The sequence below is a fragment of the Leptosomus discolor genome, chromosome 2, assembly GCF_034619465.1.
Source record: "Leptosomus discolor isolate bLepDis1 chromosome 2, bLepDis1.hap2, whole genome shotgun sequence".
Lineage (NCBI taxonomy): Eukaryota > Metazoa > Chordata > Aves > Leptosomiformes > Leptosomidae > Leptosomus > Leptosomus discolor.
In genome coordinates this window covers 122,190,479-122,207,835 of record NC_141392.1, presented here as the reverse complement: position 1 = coordinate 122,207,835, position 17,357 = coordinate 122,190,479, and the positions used below count along the sequence as shown (strand labels likewise).

Below are 17,357 nucleotides of genomic sequence, written 5' to 3'. Positions count from 1 at the left end.
CATGCAGAAGTCACATAGCTTAGACCTGATTTACAACACTGGGTGTTTTCTGTGGGTAGCTCTCTAAACTAACCATAAAAAAGCCATAATGTATCATAAGTTCATAAAAAAAGTAGGGCTGAATCATTTATTTGACCACAACCCTGAGCCACAGTCAGGCTTTCTCCTGCCTTTTTGTTTCTTACTTGAATACAGGTGTGAATTTTCTAAAAGGAATTCAGTAAGTTCAAATAGAAGGGAGAAGGTAGGGGGAGAAGAATACCCCCAGCCTGGGGCATAGGGGATTACATCCATCTGTGGGAAGTGAGATGGGGGTTTCAATTCTCCTTGGCCAAGGGCGAGAGAACCCAGATGTCTCATAGCTTGGGTGAGTACTAGGCTCCAGCCAGGACATAGAAACGTGAGGGAGATTGAGAACACATCCACTGTCTCCTCTGAAGGTATTTTAATAAGTTGCTGTGGCCGTTGTGGCTTATAGGATACTCACTAGTGCTTATAAGCAATGGAAGTGTGCTTTGAGCTGCCAGATTGGTCCTTCAGAGGTCTTAGGTTAAAGTCAGGCTCCTTTGAAGACATCAGTCAAACCCAGGAGGCAGTTAAATTTTAAGCCTCTAAAGCCTGGTCAGAATAGGGGCTGTTTTGAGCCTAGGCAGAAGCAGAACGTCAGGAAGATGGGAGACTACAGTTGTGAAAAAACCAATATGCTTAATAGGTTAGATGAGTTCAGACGATTTTACAGCTGGATTTAGGTGCTGACGGTCTACCTCAATCCCATTTTATATGCTTTAATCTCCTAGATCTGCCTCTGATTTTTTTCTGAAAGGTTTCAAAACGTGCTGTTAAGCAGATCTGAGAATCATTTCACTCTAACTGCACAATCAAAAGGTTAATAGGAAACTTGGGTTAGCACAAGAAAAATATGCATAATAGTGATAAGTCTCCCTATCTCAGCTGATTTCCTGCAAAGCCATTTAGGTGTCTGCACTACGCTCTCCACTGCATGCAGTCTTAAAAGAGCTCATTAGTTGTGTCCAGGGAATGAACATGCAGAAGCAGCACAGTGTCTGGAACGGTATATGTTCATATGGGCCCGAGCCAGACTGGATAAGCACTTCCAGAGCTGGCAGTTCTGGGGAAGGTGGAGTTGAGAGACTCAAACTGGCTCTTTGCAAAACCCAGTGTGGTATAGCAGGGTGCTATCCCAGGCTTGCTGTCGTGCAAATGCAGTTTATTGCTTCTGGGCCTGAGCTGGTTGTAAACTTGCTCAGGTATGGCTGTAGTATGATTCTGTTGAGATTTCTTCAATATACCAGAAAAAAAGCAGGAATTAAAGTAGATAATTTAAGGTGGAAATAAAATGAGAAAGATTAGTTGCAAATTACTAAGGAATGCAACAGATTCCTTTATCACTTCAGCTAAAGAAATCAAATCTTCAGAAACGTTTTCTGAAGTTACTGGTAAGGCCTTGGTGCAGGAGTTACCGATTTCTTGTCTAATGTCTGTTTTTGTTTAGGAGTTTAGGCAAGTAGATCACAACAATATCTTTTCAGCCTCAAAAATCTCTGAACTAGCAGCTGTGGATACCAATGCTCTGCATTTATCCTCAGAGAACATACAGTAGGCACAAACATTGCAGCTTTGCTCATATGACAGCCCCCCACATGTATTTACTGTAGAGGAACCATCTGTAAGGTTGAGATGAAATTCATCTCCAAGCCTTCTCTGCTGAGACTGACGCTGAAACCCTGCCTGGGTGGCATTTGGTATTAGAAATGCATGATTGGAGTAATCATTCCATTTACCCATCCTGTACTAAACAATGTATTTGTTACGCTTTAAAGATTCAGACCTCTGAGACAGATGGAGACAAGCTTCACTTGGCACCACCACAGCCTGCAAAGCAGTTTCTCATCTCGCCTCCAGCCTCCCCACCTGTAGGGTGGCAACCGATAGATGACGCAACACCTGTCATCAACTACGACCTCCTTTACGCAGTTTCTAAACTAGGACCAGGTAAGTTCGTGGTCCTTGCATGAAACTGTGTCAGAAAAAGCAGATGAGAAATAGCAGCGCAGAGAGTAACTGTAGAGGAAGTTGGGGTAAAGCCTGTAAGTTGCATTAAAGCTTCGGATTTAAGTCGGTGCGTGTCGACTGGCTCTTTGCTTAAAAAGACTTTTGCCATATGTACGTACAGAATTATGTCTTATCTGCAGCTCCTGAGTGCTCTTTGACCGGATGGCAGATCAGAGCTTCTTGACACAATTTATCGTGCTTGGGTTTGTGCTTAGATGCGACAGCGGACGGTTTACGTGGGGACTGGGCATATGCTTGTCCGTGAGTTTCTGCTGTAAATCGCGTCTGCTCGGTACGGCTTTCCAGGGTGCAGAATGCCTCATCAAATGTTTAGGCATCGCTGCGTCTCCACCAGAGTGGAGAATCTCTCGCGTTAACAAGTTTGTCGAGAGAGAACTACCATTCATTCCCCAACCCTGGCAGGATTGCTCTGTTGGGACTGCCCATTTTCTGTTGAAAACTGCGTGCAGAAGGAATGGGTTAAGCTGTAGCCTCTATCGAAACAGGATAGATGTCAGTGCGTATTGCAGGTAGACTTTCCTCTGTCTTCTCACCTTCAGCGAAGGCCAGGAATTGAAGCTAGCTGGGATTTTCAGAACAATGCTTTCCTGCAGAATACGATCATCTGATGAAACCAAAACTTTTCATAGGAGAGGATTACTTTTGATTGAACTAAGTCATCTTTACAAATAGTTTTCTTTTCTCTTTTACAATTGTCAAAACAGAAAAGGTTCCAGTTTCAAGTCTAAGCAGTATCATTTAGAAATTACATTTGTAAACTATAAGAAAAAATAGCTTGTTAAATTGTTTTCATACTGAAATAAACCACTTCAGATCCAATTTAATAACAGTTGAGGGGGGTGAGGTTGTGAAAATTGATATTATCAGAGTTTTATTTTCAAAATTCTTGTGAGATGAAAGGATTTTTTTCTCCCCAGCTGTACTGAAGACGCTGCTTTCTTGTTGAGACTAGCTTCTATTGCAGACATCACTGGGGCTTTTGTGTAACTGCACCAGAGTAACCCAGAGCTATGAAGAGCGTAGGGTGCAGGAAGAGATCTTCTGTGCTTCACAAGGCTGGCAGGATCATCTCATATCTTTTTCACATGGGATCTCTCACAGAGGGAAAATACATGTCAGGAGAATATCAGAGATTCCTGTGTTTTATTCCCCTTCAGCAGGAAAGCCCATAGAAAAGGGCTGTCAGGTGTAACACTTGGTACTATATTGCATATTATTATTTCCAGAATTGATGCTTTGCTTCTAAACTGCTGAGTAAAAGAAAAACAAAAAAGTCCTTTTTTTTTTTTTTTTTCCTCCCCTTTGATGCAGCAGTGTTATAAATGGAAACATGTAAACGAATTCCCTGGCTAGCTGGGTAATAAATCAATTCCTGTTCTAGAGCAGTGGAATGTGAAATATCACTCATTGTCCCACACTCTGGGACAGCTTTGCGTGAAGGTCATATTCACCCGTGTTTAAGGAGCCTGCAGGGAGCAGTATGAAAAGTCATTGTGTGCTCTCTTCTTTCTATTTTTAGCACTTGTTAGAGAAATCAATTTTAGTTAACTGCAGTGGTGGTTTTAAAATAGTGTTGCAGTTCTCAGTTGTGCATTTACTATGTTTAGAATGTAATTGGAAAACAAATCTGACCAAAACTCATTTCTTAGTATCACATCAGTGAAACATACTGCTGTCATCAGATAACGCTGTTAGCCTCACCTAACTATGATTTCTTTCCATTCAAAAAACACAATTAAAAAATGTAACTATGGCTCATCAGCTATCAAAAAATACTCACTGGCACGTTCATTTACAGAACTCTGAATGATAGAGCCTGGCTTCTGTGTCTTTAACTTGTGAATACATAGTAAATACACTGATTGGGTAAGATTAAATCTGAGGACCAGGAAAACTCATTTGGGTGTGTAAACAGTGAACAGTTTCTTTGTCCTCAGTACCAGATGACTTTTACTGGCCTACTTCGCTGGGAATGCAAGATGCACTACTGGGGCACAGACCCACCCTACTTTCCCATTCCATGAGTACAGGTCATCTCCTTTCCCAGGGTGCTGCCATAATCGTCACAGCCGCAAAATTAGAGATTAAAACTGCCCCTGGGTGCAAAGGCTGGGAGAGTCGCTCCAGAGTGAAATGAATAGGCCAGAAGCTACTTAACAAACTTGCCGTGTGTTGTCTTGTTCCATGCCCAGTTTTGGGCTGGGTTTTTTCTTTGTTGGGTTTTTTTTTTTCTTTGCAGCCTTGTGGCTGCAGCAACGACTGTCTGGCATCTCAGAGGTCTAACAGAAAAGATTTCTTTTTGCTGTGCACAAAAGGAAGCTGGGATTTGGTCTTTTGACATTAAATTGAGGTTGCTAAGGGTGCCTTTGGCTGCTGGCTGCAAATAAGTAGTGGCCAAAGGAGCAGTTGGCTCAGGGCTTCATTTTTGTCTCTGAGCAATTAAGATGGAGCTGTTGCTGCCACGCTTTAGCTGGGCTTCTTGAGGAGGATGCGTAGCTCATTCCCCTGCTGTGCCCTGGGTTTGGCTCACCCTTGCACGGGGAAGGGGCAAACAGGGAAGAGCAGGACCCGCCCAGTAAATGCCACACATGGGGATTTCAGACCATGTCTCACACGGCACGTTTTCTATGCCCAGATGTTTTCAAACTCTCATGTTTGTTCTTACTGATTCAAAGGAAATACTAAATACTTCACATGGCTTCCAGAGAGGATTAAGAGGGAGTGGAGGAGCAGGCAGATGAGTGATAGACAAAATTTTCCATCTCTGTCCTTCCTTTCCCCTCTGTTCTGTGGCTGCTTCTGCCCTCCCCTCCCTTTACCAGGGGCAGGGTACAGGAGAGCTGCTGGGTGTAGAAAGCTTTGCCTCTGCCTTGCTCTGCCGACCGGGAGAGGAGCGTGCCCTTCTCCTGCAGCCTCAGTAACGGACTCCAGAGAGCAAATGGCAGATCTGTGCAGTGGAGGTACTACATGGAATGGGTTGTGTCTCTTCTGGCATAAACGAGCACCACCCGTTATTTGTAAAGCACTTGGATGAAGGGACTATAAGTGGAAGGTATTTTTGTGATGCTAATGACACGTTTAACGTGGAATGGACAGCTCTGAACCCATTAACCTTTGATCATGAGTCAGAATCAGGGCTGAGGTAGCTGCACAGTATCATTACCATTTCTTCATTATTAATTAAGTACATGAACATACTCTGCTGGACAAAGTGCCTCATTAGACAAGGGATGGACAGTCAATGAAAGGTCAGCGTACTGATTCACAAAGGGATAGAAAATCACGTGCCACTCTCTTCAGTTCTGAAATCATAAGTTGCTTTTGTGCTGTTCTTGTGGGCATCTTTCTTGTGTCCCCGGAGGCTGTGGGTTTGCTTGCGGTTAATGTGGTCACAAAAGGTAGTGCCCAGTGACACAAAAGCAGCTAAGCCCGTTGTTGAGTGATGAAATTTCAAATTCCTATTTTTTTCCTTATAAGAGGAACATCGCTTCTACTTTCAGGGGTTTGTTAAGAACATTTCCTGACAAATCTATATGGTGGAGGTGCCACAGCTTAATTCTTCCCTGCATTATATCCTGAAGGCAAAGTTTAGATGTTCAAGCATATTTGATACAATTTTGATCTTTTTCTGAGTAAATTTATGTGAGTTTCCATTGTTATCACAGCTTATGTGAATATTTACACCACATATTATTAAGGGATAGAGGTAGCCCAAAGACTGCCGGAGGAGAAAGAAACCTCTCTCCGAAGAATCCGTTGGCTTAGCCTGTAAGAGTTCTCCAGGCAAGTGGGAGAAGCAGGAGCAGTGGGGCAGTGTGGGGCCTGAGAACACCAAGGAGGCAGCATCAGAGACGGCCGAATGAGATGACTGGCCAAATGCTTGAGTGACATTAGCTACAGAAGTTGGTGAGTCGTAACTGTGCTAACTCGACTTGCTGCTCAGAGCTTGGGACAATCTACGTCTTGTAAACATAACTCAATTGCAGTGATTCAACCATTACTCCATGAGCTTAACTGCTGTGGGTTTAGCTCAGGTTTTTTTACGCTGGAGGTGTTGTTTAAGAGGAAAGAAAAAAACATAGAAGAAAGCAGAAGGGAAAGGGTAATCTGGCTGTATCTATCTGATTTTTATTTTGTACTTAGTATTTTTCTGCAAACAATGGTTACAGTTAGGAACAAGGCACAGCTGTATAAAAGTCCCAAGCTACTGTTGGCCTTTTCCCAGCTCAGCCATAAAAAGGTTTTCTGCAGTTTGAGCCTCGGTTCTGCAGGCATGAATAATTGGGAGTACAGAACTGAGCCTGCAGCTCATTTATGCTCAGAAATAACTGTATGCCTTAAAAACCTAATTTATGGATGCATCACGTTTTGATTTGCAAAGTGACATTAATTGCTGCTGCAGTTACTTGTGCCAGAGGCATCTGATTATTTTTCCTTGTGTCTGTACTTATTTCCACTGTTCTTTTTCAGCAGAAAGAGTCCTTCTGGGAAGGATTTGAACAGTAAAAGCATGTGGCATTTGAACTGGGATTATTACCTTTTAAGAGGGCAGTGAATCTGATTTACTTCGTGGCGCTGGTGTGTGAGGAAAGGGCCCGGCGCTGCGTGTGCGCAGCGCTGCAGAGCTGCTTGTAGCTGACAGTGACCAATGGAGCCTTCAGTGCTGGGTGGCAGCGTTGACGTCAGCCCATAGCTGAGAAATTAGCTGAAGCCCGCAGGGGAAACAGGCACAGAAAAACCATATAATTTCTCAATGCAGCACAACCAAGCTATTTCTCTTTTTATATTTTAGCCTATCAGCAAGACCTGTAATGCTTTGCTCAATTTGGATTCAGAGGAGAGGTTGCCAAAAATAGAGCAGTTAAATGTCAACATTAATGGTATCACAGCTGTAAAATATTTCTCGCAGCAAGATGCCTGACATACAGCTATTATTCACTAGTTGCCTCCTGTTTTTTAGGCAAAAATGCAGCACGTCCTCTAGCCGCAAGCCACCCAGTCTTATTTGGACCAAGAATTTGTCAGCACAAATACCACGTGAGCACAGTCCCAGAACTGCGTGTGCTAATGCAGGGCCAAACCTGCAACCCCTTCCTCACATGAATCCCTCTGCCACCAAGTTGCTAAAAAAAAAAAAATCCAGATTAGGAACACGAGCAAACTGCGAGTGCTTTGGGGTGGGGACTGGCATCTCCCTGACTGTCCAACACCCAGCGGTGCTGGGTTCTGCCTGCGGGGCCGGCATTGAGGTGCTGCTGTGCCGCAATTACAGGTCAGCGAGTGCAGTGGGACCTCACCTTCCTCGTCTCAGGATATTTTGCAGGCAATAGGCAGTGGTTCTGGAGCAGTCTCGCCCAAAAAGAAATCCAAGCTATGGATGTACGTGTGGTCACTGGAAGCCTCTTTTAATTTCACTGTGGCTTATGGGTGTTGGAGAGGAGAGTGATGACAATTCGTCTAAAGGAGGGCGGTGCGTTATGTGGAATGGTTCCTAGCTTTTATGGCTGCGAATGGGGGTTTGTCACTTCTGAAAGACCCAGTCAGCCTGTCAGAAATGTCACCGTTGGGACTTTTTTTCTTTCCAATCTTAAATTAATTCCTTGCAATTTAATAACCAATACCTACTGACATCCTGTGTACAATCCAAAACTCGTGTAGCGCCAACAGACTGAGTACAGGACTGGAAGTCCTATGCCTGATCCTGGTTTTCCTTTGTTTGCTTGTGGACTTTTGCAGGTAATAACCACCTAAGCCATATTCATCCTCCTCGCAGGAGTACTGGGTGGAGACTTAAAAAAGGAATGTGCATAGTTAGAAAATCCGATGTACTGTGTAAGTGTTTAGCCTGTTAGTGAGCATTTGTAGGCTGTGCCGTGTAATCTCATCTGTAGAGACAGAATTTGTTACAGCCCCAGCTGAAGGGCTTTGAACCTGAAATCCGTCTGGAGCAGATATACGTAGTATTTTATTTCTGGAGCAATTGGCCCGAGCGGTGATGTCTGTCTGGAGGCGACGAGTTGCAGAATGTAGTGGACTTTAAATGGGACTGGAGCCATGCTAGACTGGAAGAAAACAACAAGAATGAAAAAGCGTAGCCCCAACCCAACAGATGTGACATGACTTTGAACTTGATAGGTTGGATTCCAGCCCCTCTTCTTAACCATGAACTTCTGTGTTCTCTCTCCTCTTCACATCTTTCATTTTTTTTCAGTGCTGATGGCCACTCATAGTGCAAAACACCACTGTAGACACCGGGGTATTTTATTACACCTTACAAACCAACACTCACTGCCCCCCAGGGGTGGGATCCCCAGAATCTGTTGTGACAGCCGATACAGTCTCGCCATGCTTGCCCTGACCTGTATTTAGGAGCAGCACACGCCCCTCTGCCTTACCCAGGTGCAGGGGTATTCTGCAGTCCAAGAGCGCCATGGTCTGCGCTGCTACTCAGACTGGCATCTTTTGGTCTAACTATTTTTCTCTGCTTCCAGGAGAGAAATACGAGCTGCACGCAGGAACAGAGTCCACTCCCAGCGTGGTCGTGCATGTCTGCGACAGCGACATGGAAGAAGACGAGGACCCAAAGAATTCTCCAAAGCCAAAAATCATTCAAACTCGACGCCCTGGTCTGCCACCTCCCGTATCTAACTGAGCCTCTCCGGCAGAAGCAGCGCTTCTCTCCTCCAGCACAGCTCGTTTTTTGTTCGCTTCGTTTTGTTGAGAGGCAGCCATTGCCTTTTGAGTACCAGGACATTAAACTCATTGAGATCCCTTCACGGTAATCAAGCCTATGTAATAAAAGGGCTAGGAAAAAGATCTTTGTATATGTAACCATATCACACACCAACTAATAGATTTTTCTGGAAAGGACAAAAACGAGGCTGAAGAAGCAAGGGAGGGTTTCAGTCTGAGGGTTTTTTCACAGCTATAATTTGCATGCTGAAACACCACTACCAGAGAGATTGTTCAGGGTGGGCAATTAGGCCGATATCAGGCTCGATACTCAGACTCCCAGAATACTTGCCACCGCCCTTCATCGAGCAGCCTGCTCCTCTGACCTCCTCAGTTCCCCAGCAGCCCTTAGTCTTTTCCCTTTTTCCTTTTTTCTTTCTTTTTTTTTTTTTTTTAAAGGGGGGTATGTGTGTTGTTTTTAATCTACTAGCAGCCTGGTGGCCTTTTCATCCCCCTGGAATTTTCTGTAGGGAATACTATTTTTGCAACGTTTTTAGAAACGGCAGAAAAACACCCTCTTCCGCCAACAGCTGTAGAGTGCACTGATCCTGAATGGTGGCAGGGATGCGGGACAGAGCTTTCTGGGCTGAGGGGAGAGGCAGCAGCTTGCTGGAGGGTCTGGTGTCTTCCAGTCCTTCTCTCCAAGGAGGAGGGAGCTAGAATATCGATAGGGATAGTCGTTATCTTCCGTGACGGTAGGAGTGGTACTTCTTGCTGAGTTTGAGGAGGAAAGACAAGCTGACTGCTCATTCACGATGGGGTTCATTGCTCTCTGTCATAGCTGTAAGTTCTAGTAATGATACAGGCTGAATGCTTTCCTAGTGGTGTGTTGAATAGCCCTGAAACCGTTAGTAGTTACTCACACATCTCTAATACTCAGACCTTTTCCCTCCCCACTTCCTGTGCTTTAAAGCCTTTTTTTAGCTGTATGCAGTTTGGGTTTGTGGAGGTGAGGAGAGGTTAGTTGGTGTTCTTTTGCTGTTTTTTTTTTTTTCTCTCTTTTTTTAGGCCAAAGAAAACAGGACCATGATTACACACTTGAAATTAGATTGCATGCAATTGAAACCCCTTTTTTCACTGTCCTGCATGTTTCTTTCACTTGCTATGTATACTGGGTTACAAAAAGCGTTCTGTGTTTTTATCATGGCTGACAGCAGACACATACTGGATTCCCTGTCTGGCAGACCTCCCATGATTTTTTTTAATGCATATTTGTAATTTTGAGAACATATTTTCTAGACATCTGAGCTCAGATTTTGCATATATTTAAGCATGCGCTTAAGTTATGCACATGAGTAGGTCCACTGAAGTGAATACTGCAGAAAACTGAGCATATGTGTAAGGTACGGTGGGATTTTTAAGCTAATTAGCTGCAGCTCTACTCCCAAAAGTGACTCTAAAACGGCACAGTGAGATTCCACGGTTTAAAATCCTTTACAAGTTAAAATAAGTCAATAGATCTTGGAAGCTCATTCGAGGATCTGAAAAGCCAGCTTAGGTTTTTGTCATAAAACATAATGCTCTGGTTTCTGAGAGAGGTTCCATTCCACCCTTAATTAGCAGTGAGGCTACAAGCTTCAGCAGAGCCATGTAGCCCTTGCCTGGGGTATTGGCTCTGCAGTTCTTCCAGGAAGAAAACCGTGTTGCTTTGTCGGTGAGGACAGGAGATGCCGTTTTCAGCGAGCATGGTGAGGAGTTCTGAGAATGAGGACTTACCATTCTCATACAGTTCATTCTCTGACCGCCACAGCCGCCTCATATTCCTGTGGAGATGTAGTGCTTTACTTAGCATCTATCTATAACGTGATACTTGTTCCTGCATTACGGGCATCGTCGTGCGTGTGTTACACTAATAGAAGCACATTAAATACAGCAGAAACTGAACAAAAAATGGGGCTTTAGCATCCTCATGATATCTGTGTAAAGTTGTCTTAAAGTAACTCCTTACAGGTTTCACTTCAATTATTTTTCAGTGGTGCGTTTAGAATTGATTTAAATAAATCAGTTGTCACTCGCTACCCTAGGACATACGTGTCTATGCTATAGACTCTGCTATAACCCGATGTTCCTGTTGAAAACACCGTCATAGGCCACCTACAGTATTTCGGGAGTAACAGCACTGTCCGTGTTGAGAACCTGCAGAACGCTAAGGTCCATGGGGTTTAGACTGGCATAAACAGGGAGAGTAAGACTTAAACACACAAGATTTTTTGTTGGTATGTGCTGTGTGCAAGGAATTACTGGCCACATCCTCAGCTGACGTAAGCGATCAGAGATCAACTCCAGTCCAAGCTGACGCTCTAGATTTTTTACTTGCAAAAGTGTTGACAGAACGAATCTAGTCCTTGTATCCGTGCACTCAAACCATGGAGAGACTTGGTTCTGACCTACGGGCTTCGGCCTCGAATGATTTGAAACTCTATGGCAAATTCAAGCTTTGGATCTTAAATGTTCTTTCCTCAAAGTGCATTTTCAGACAGATTTCAGACCAGGCCCCGTTCACTGACTGCGCTTTGTCTTTCGAAGACTGTGTAGTGCCACCCGGGAGTGGAACACGGCTCGTTGGTTAAAGCACGGAAACAGAAACACAGCTACAAGCCTGAAAACCCAAAGCAGCCTGTTGTAACTACGGTCAAAGCTTATGGATCACCTTGAACTGATAAAATAATGGACATAATGGAAAAATGTTTCGGGCAGTATGGAATAATGTCTCCACCATCAAAGTAACAGCATCTGTCACTCTTAAGAGAAGCTGGTGTTTTGCTGAAGGCTGGTTCTCTCCCATGCGGAAGAAAAGCTTCTTTCAAAAAGAGTAACTGTCCTGTTTCCATCTGGAAGAGTGACTGTCCTGTTTCAGCCTGTAACTCACAGGCAGAGCTCCTGCTTCAGCGGGAATTCTCTGTCCTGTAGCATCCATGCGCTCGGTCCCTCTGACTGGCACTTGTCACGGGGCGTCTGCAGTGCTAAAGCCGATTCCCTCATGTCGTGATACTATAAATCAGAGTGAAACCTCGGGGTCACAGTACAGCTTCTGCTGCACGGTGACGGAAGTGACGCCCGTTTAATTTCCTTTCCAAAGCAGGAGCCTGTGGGAGCGGCTGGCAGCGATGCCCTGGGGCCCTCCGTCGGGTGGACATTGCTCCTGCTGCTGCTTGGAAATCAAAGGAGGAAATCAGCGAAGAAACAGTCGCTGTTTCTGTTGCCCGCTGCCTGCTTGTCCCTTCTGACCTCTTCAGATATGGAAACAGAAATTTTAATGACTTCCTAAGTACAGTTACAAAGATGAAAACATTTACAGCGCACGGAGAAAGGGTATTTTGGAATCTGCTCTTTTGGAACAAAAGAAACAAGAATTTCTGTGGCCTTGATTTCTGTAATTAGGACAAAGTAGTACAAACTCCCCCCTTCCTAGCATAGACACACACGCTCAAGTACACGTTGTTTTCAGCAAGAAAATGTGGCAAGAATCTCCCTTCCTCCACCGTAACAAGGCTACAGAGGTAGTTACTGTAAAGTGCTTTATATTACAAAAACGTGCCCCGTGGATAAATTGTTTAACATTTCCTTGATCCTAAATTGGGCGGGAGGGAGGGGTGGGTTGCTTTTATTTCGGTCTTTTTCCCCCCTCCCTCCCTCCCATTCAGCAACAGCGAAAAAGCTTTCTGCAAGAAGACAGGCTGTTCCTTGCACAGGGTAACGGACTGCGCCGCCTTGCAAGGCTTGATTACAGCGGTACGTCTGAGCACTGTGACAGGTTGTGTTGGCGTTTCCATTCTATTGTACATACTTTTGAAATACTCTATTTAGTCATATTTTATAGGAGTATTAAAGAGCTATTGGCTAACTAATCACTTTTACACTTGTATAATTCAGAGCTTAGTTTAAAAAATAAATACGGCAAACAATGTTTTTGTGTTCTGCTTGCGTTGGCGTTTTGAAAAGCAACATTTGAAGCATTAAACTGTGTTAATAAACTGACCAGTGTGGTCCTAACTGGTAGCACTGAAGAGGCTTAAATGAGTGACATAGGCCCAACTCTGTTTCAGTGGGACTTGGGGGGAAGAACAGCCCTCTTACTGGCAGGACACGCCACGTCCCATTTTAAACTGCTGCAGTTTCAGGGAGTCGCGGGAACTCGCACTGGTTCGCTGTGGATTTGGCTGGGCGTACGCCAAAACGCAGAGCGCAGGCCCTGGTGAGCAACGCACGTCCCTGCCGGGCGATGGGCTTCTGCCTCCGCTTTTATAATCGTGGGTAACTACAGCGGGCGTGAGTGCTTGAGTGAGGAACGCGGCAGCCAGCTACCAGCCGGGCTGGGGAAAGGGTTCTATTAATAGTAACTATTACAGAAATTGAAACTAATTGTTTGTCATCTCTTGCGTCAGTTTGTACTGGATCTTGCAAAGGCTTGGAAGCCAGGAGATGAGTGCTGATTAATTGTCTTGTGGAATTCCTGTGTTTGATCACTCCAATCTGCATTGGGAAAAAAATATATATATTTTTTTTTTTTTCATAAAAGACTTAGTTTCTCAAAGGATGATTGTTCACGCTTCTGAAAGTAAGATCCGCTTGAGAAGTCTCGTTGGAAATGTAAGCCCTGAGCTCATGGATTCCTTTTGAAAAGACAGACCTTAACCTCGGCGTTATGGTTAGAAAAAGCAGTCTCGGTCCTCCTCTTCCGGAGTGCTTTAGAGGTGACGTGCACTGTAGGGCCCGATTTATTCTTCACTGCTGAGCACCCAGCGAGCTTTCCCCAGCTGCAATAAAGTTCTTCAACTGATCCGGCCAAACTGCGGCGTCACCCACACGCCGATGGTGGCTCCTCCGCCTCGCTTGGTGCTGGATGCAGCACCGGGACAAAAGCTTCGAGGCTTCAGCTGCGGATGGTGGAGGGCCGGGTGTCCCCGAGGGGCTCCGCCTGCTCCCTGCTGGCGAGCGGCGCTGCCTGAGGGCGCGTACCCGCAGGCTGTACCCACAGACAGGCGGTGTTTATTCCTGCAGGCTGTACCCACAGACAGGCTGTACCCACAGACAGGCGATACCCACAGACAGGCGGTGTTTATTCCAGCCAGGCTGAGCGGTGGGAGTTACAACCGCTTCTCCCCGCTGCGGCAGGGGCCTCCATGGCTCCCGCCTCGGCCGCTCCCGGCTGAAGCGCTCCGGGCCGCGTTGCCGATGGTCCGGCTGCTGCTCTTCTGCGGGAGCTTTGTGTCCCAACGAGTCACAGTCGAAAGTGAGAGAAATGGCGACGTGAGGACGCGCTGGAAGCGCAGAGCTGACTCCAGCCCTGCGGTTGGGTCTGGGGGTAGCAACTCGCTCCCTGGATCAGCCCAGCTTCCCAAAATGGATTCAGCAGCTCACAGGGGTTGGGTGCTTTGGTATGTTACTGCCCGACGGTGAAGCCTGCAGTCAGGTTGGTGGTGTTACAGACAGACTTACTGGAACAGCTGCTTGAAGCCAAGGCAGTCGCTGTCCCGGAGCTGGGGAGCTGCAACAGGCTCCCTCTGGAAGGGGGGTGCAAGGAGGTTACGGTGGATATCCCGGTTAAAGTTACAGGGCTTTCAGATCGCATCCTTAACAGAACCTTTGCTAAATTTATTTGCGTTCCTTCTTTAGTGCTAAACATTTTCCCACTAAGCATTGAGCCACTTCAGACTTTCTGTCACATACTAGTATGAGTTTAAGACCTTTGCATTTCCTTGATTCCCCTCTGCCCAAGAAATCATATTTAGTTCTGTTTTACCAAAATGCAAAACCAGGTATGGAGTAAAGTCCCAGACAGACTAATTTATACTCTCCCTCATGCAATGCTCTTGAAGAACTACTTATGCTAGCACAAAAAACCCCAGACCAAACCAAACACTGCTTTTCCTGTTTTAGCACATCTTCCGGGGGGAGTACAGCAGCTTCCAAATATTCTAGCCTCCTCCTAAAAGATGTTTTTTCTAAGGCGAGCTGTGCTCTTTCTTTAAATACACGTAGACTGGGGCATTCGGGGGTAAAATTAGAAGGGGGGAAGTGTTGTAAAAGCTCTTTCCCACACGGCTATTTGAAGCGTCGGGTGTATTTGCTTTGGCTTGGCGGGGAGGGCAGCTTGTGCTGTTAGAGGCAGAGCAGCAGCAGCGCTCCCGACGGAAGGGCAAGAGCCCCCAGCTGCAGAGATGCTGAGAAAGGGTTACAAAACAGCCTTGATTCGCCTCCCCCCTTTTGCCAGTTTGTTCGGTCGCTACACACAGATTCTGAGGCTACAGTAAGTTGTCCGTGGATCCTTTTAACGCAGGGTTGTGTGCTGATGCAGTAGCTACAAAGCCTAGAACCGGGGACGTTTGTTAGTGAGATTCTTGCTGGAGTAAGGCTGGGAAACCTGCCAAGTGTGAGCAGCCCCCAAGTTAATGAAAATTGAAGGTGATCAGAACCATAAGACAGACTGCAGGATTTAAATCCATGTAATCAAGAGCTGTATCGACAAGGGCCCATCTGCTGTCCCTGAGTCAGGGGCTTCCTCACTCACCCGAGTAGCCAGCAAGGATTAAACTTCTCTGTTATGCTACACCAGAAAACCAGCCTTGTTTTAACAAGTCATTGTAACTGATCATTTATCTAGTACGAGAAAGTTGTGTCTCCCTTGGTGTCACATGGATGTGTTCTCTTCACTGTCCGGTTAACGGAGGTAAATGTTTTGAATCCATTTTAGAGCAGAGTTGTTGTTCGGAAAGAAATGCCATTTGTAATGACTGACGGATCCTTAAGTGTCCATTTGGCAGGTTGTCCTCCCGTGGGTATCTGCAGAAATGTTTCCTGTATGTTGTTGTAGATTTAAAAACATTGCTCATGTTTTCATTCAAGTGTCTGCGTTTCTGACACAGATGTGACATATCTGTATATATTATAAATCGATACTATTTTTAACCACATATTTTGTACAAATATTCACATTAGCTCTGTACTTCAGTGAAAATCTATTATGGTATTAAACATTTTGGTGGAATTAGCGAACTCCTTTGTGTTTGTTTTATAGCAGGTTTGAGCGGCTGAGCCATTTCTTCCTTCCAAGACAAATACGATCATTTCCAGCGAGTTAGAACAGTGCCTCAAACCCACAGGCACCTCTACCCTCTAGTGACTGACTCCAGCCACTGCAGCAGCGTGCGGGGCGCTGCTGAGGCTCCCCGGACTTCTGGATCCGAGGGACGAGAGGCCAAAACTAAAGTTGAACCGGCCACCAACGTGAGTCCTGTTTTTTCCTAGGGAGAGGAACAGTCAGCTGAGACAGCACCTGGCTGCCGAAAGGCACCCGGCGGGAGATGTCGATGCACACAGGAGCGATTTTATAGTGGCTGTTTTCCTTTCACCCCTTCCTCCAAAACTTCTGGTGTGGGTCACTGTCGGGAATCAGATACTGAACTTTGTGTTACAGGTGGGGTCTAGTTTGGTTTCCCTTGTAGAAAAGCCACATCCACCCAGCTTCTACTGCCCACAGCAGCGATACGTTCCAGTTTTGTGCTAGTCTTGGTCTCGTATCTCTGTCAGAACAGCAGTAACGAAAGGGGGGGGGGAGATATTAAGAAAACAATTAAAAGACCCTTGTCCCCTACTGCAACTTGCAGAACAGGTCTGGTGAGGAGCGGCTGAGGGAACTGGGGGTGTTTAGCGTGGAGAAGAGGAGGCTGAGGGGAGACCTTATCGCTCTCTACAACTGCCTGAGAGGAGGTTGTAGTGAGGTGGGGGGTCAGTCTCTTCTGCCAAGTAACAAGTGGTAAGACAAGAAGAAATGGCCTCAAGTTGCACCAGGGGAGGTTTAGGTTGGACATCAGGAAAAATTTCTTTACTGAAAGAGTGGTCAAACATTGGCACAGGCTGCCCAGGGAAGTGGTGGAGTCACCATCCCTGGAGGTGTTCAAAAAACACATTGATGTGGCACCTGGGGACACGGTTTAGTGGGGACATGGTGGTGTTGGGTTGACGGTTGGACTTGATGATCTCAGACGTCTTTTCCAACCGTAATGATTCTGATTCTACACTTCTTAGAGCTGCGGTGAGGGGGAGGAAGGTCTCACCCTTGCTTAAAAACTTTAGACACGACGACCAGCCTTTGCCACTGCCCCAGGCCTGAGGGAGCCCCTCGGCGCAGCCGCCCGGCCAGCTCCGCGCCCGAAGCCGAGCCGTGAGGCCCCACAAAACCGAGCGGAGGGAGCCAGAACCCCCACACCCCCACACCCCCCCCCCCGCCCTCTCACTCACAGCGCCCCGTGTCAGAGGTGCGAAGCCTCCAGAGGCTGCGGTCAACCGAAACCCGAGTGCCTCCTGCAGGGGGAGGGGGGAAGGAAGAAATAAGAAGAGCAGGAAAGGCCGCCTGGCCCGGGCCCTTCCCGGGGCGCCCGAGGAGCGTTAACCGCCGCTCACCCGGGTACACCCCGGTACACCCGGGTACAGCCCCGCCGCCGTCGCCGCCGCCGCCCCCCGCCTCAGGGGCCTCCTCCGGGCCGCCCCGCCCCCCTCACCGCGCCGTGCCCGTACCCGCCGCTGACTGA

General features: G+C 46.4%; 1 protein-coding gene across 2 annotated transcripts in view; it reads left to right on the top strand.

Moving 5' to 3' along the window:
• The window catches only part of RCAN2 (regulator of calcineurin 2), an 80,638-nt gene extending 71,876 nt beyond the window's left edge, over window positions 1–8,762 (top strand). For both annotated transcript variants that reach the window (XM_086461662.1, XM_009953238.2), the window contains exons 3-4: window positions 1,842–2,013; window positions 8,586–8,762. In XM_086461662.1, coding sequence (XP_086317788.1) covers window positions 1,842–2,013; window positions 8,586–8,746 — 333 coding nt within the window. In that variant the 3' untranslated portion in view covers window positions 8,747–8,762. The remainder of the gene's footprint in view (window positions 1–1,841; window positions 2,014–8,585) is intronic.
• The last annotated feature ends 8,595 nt before the right edge of the window (window positions 8,763–17,357 follow it).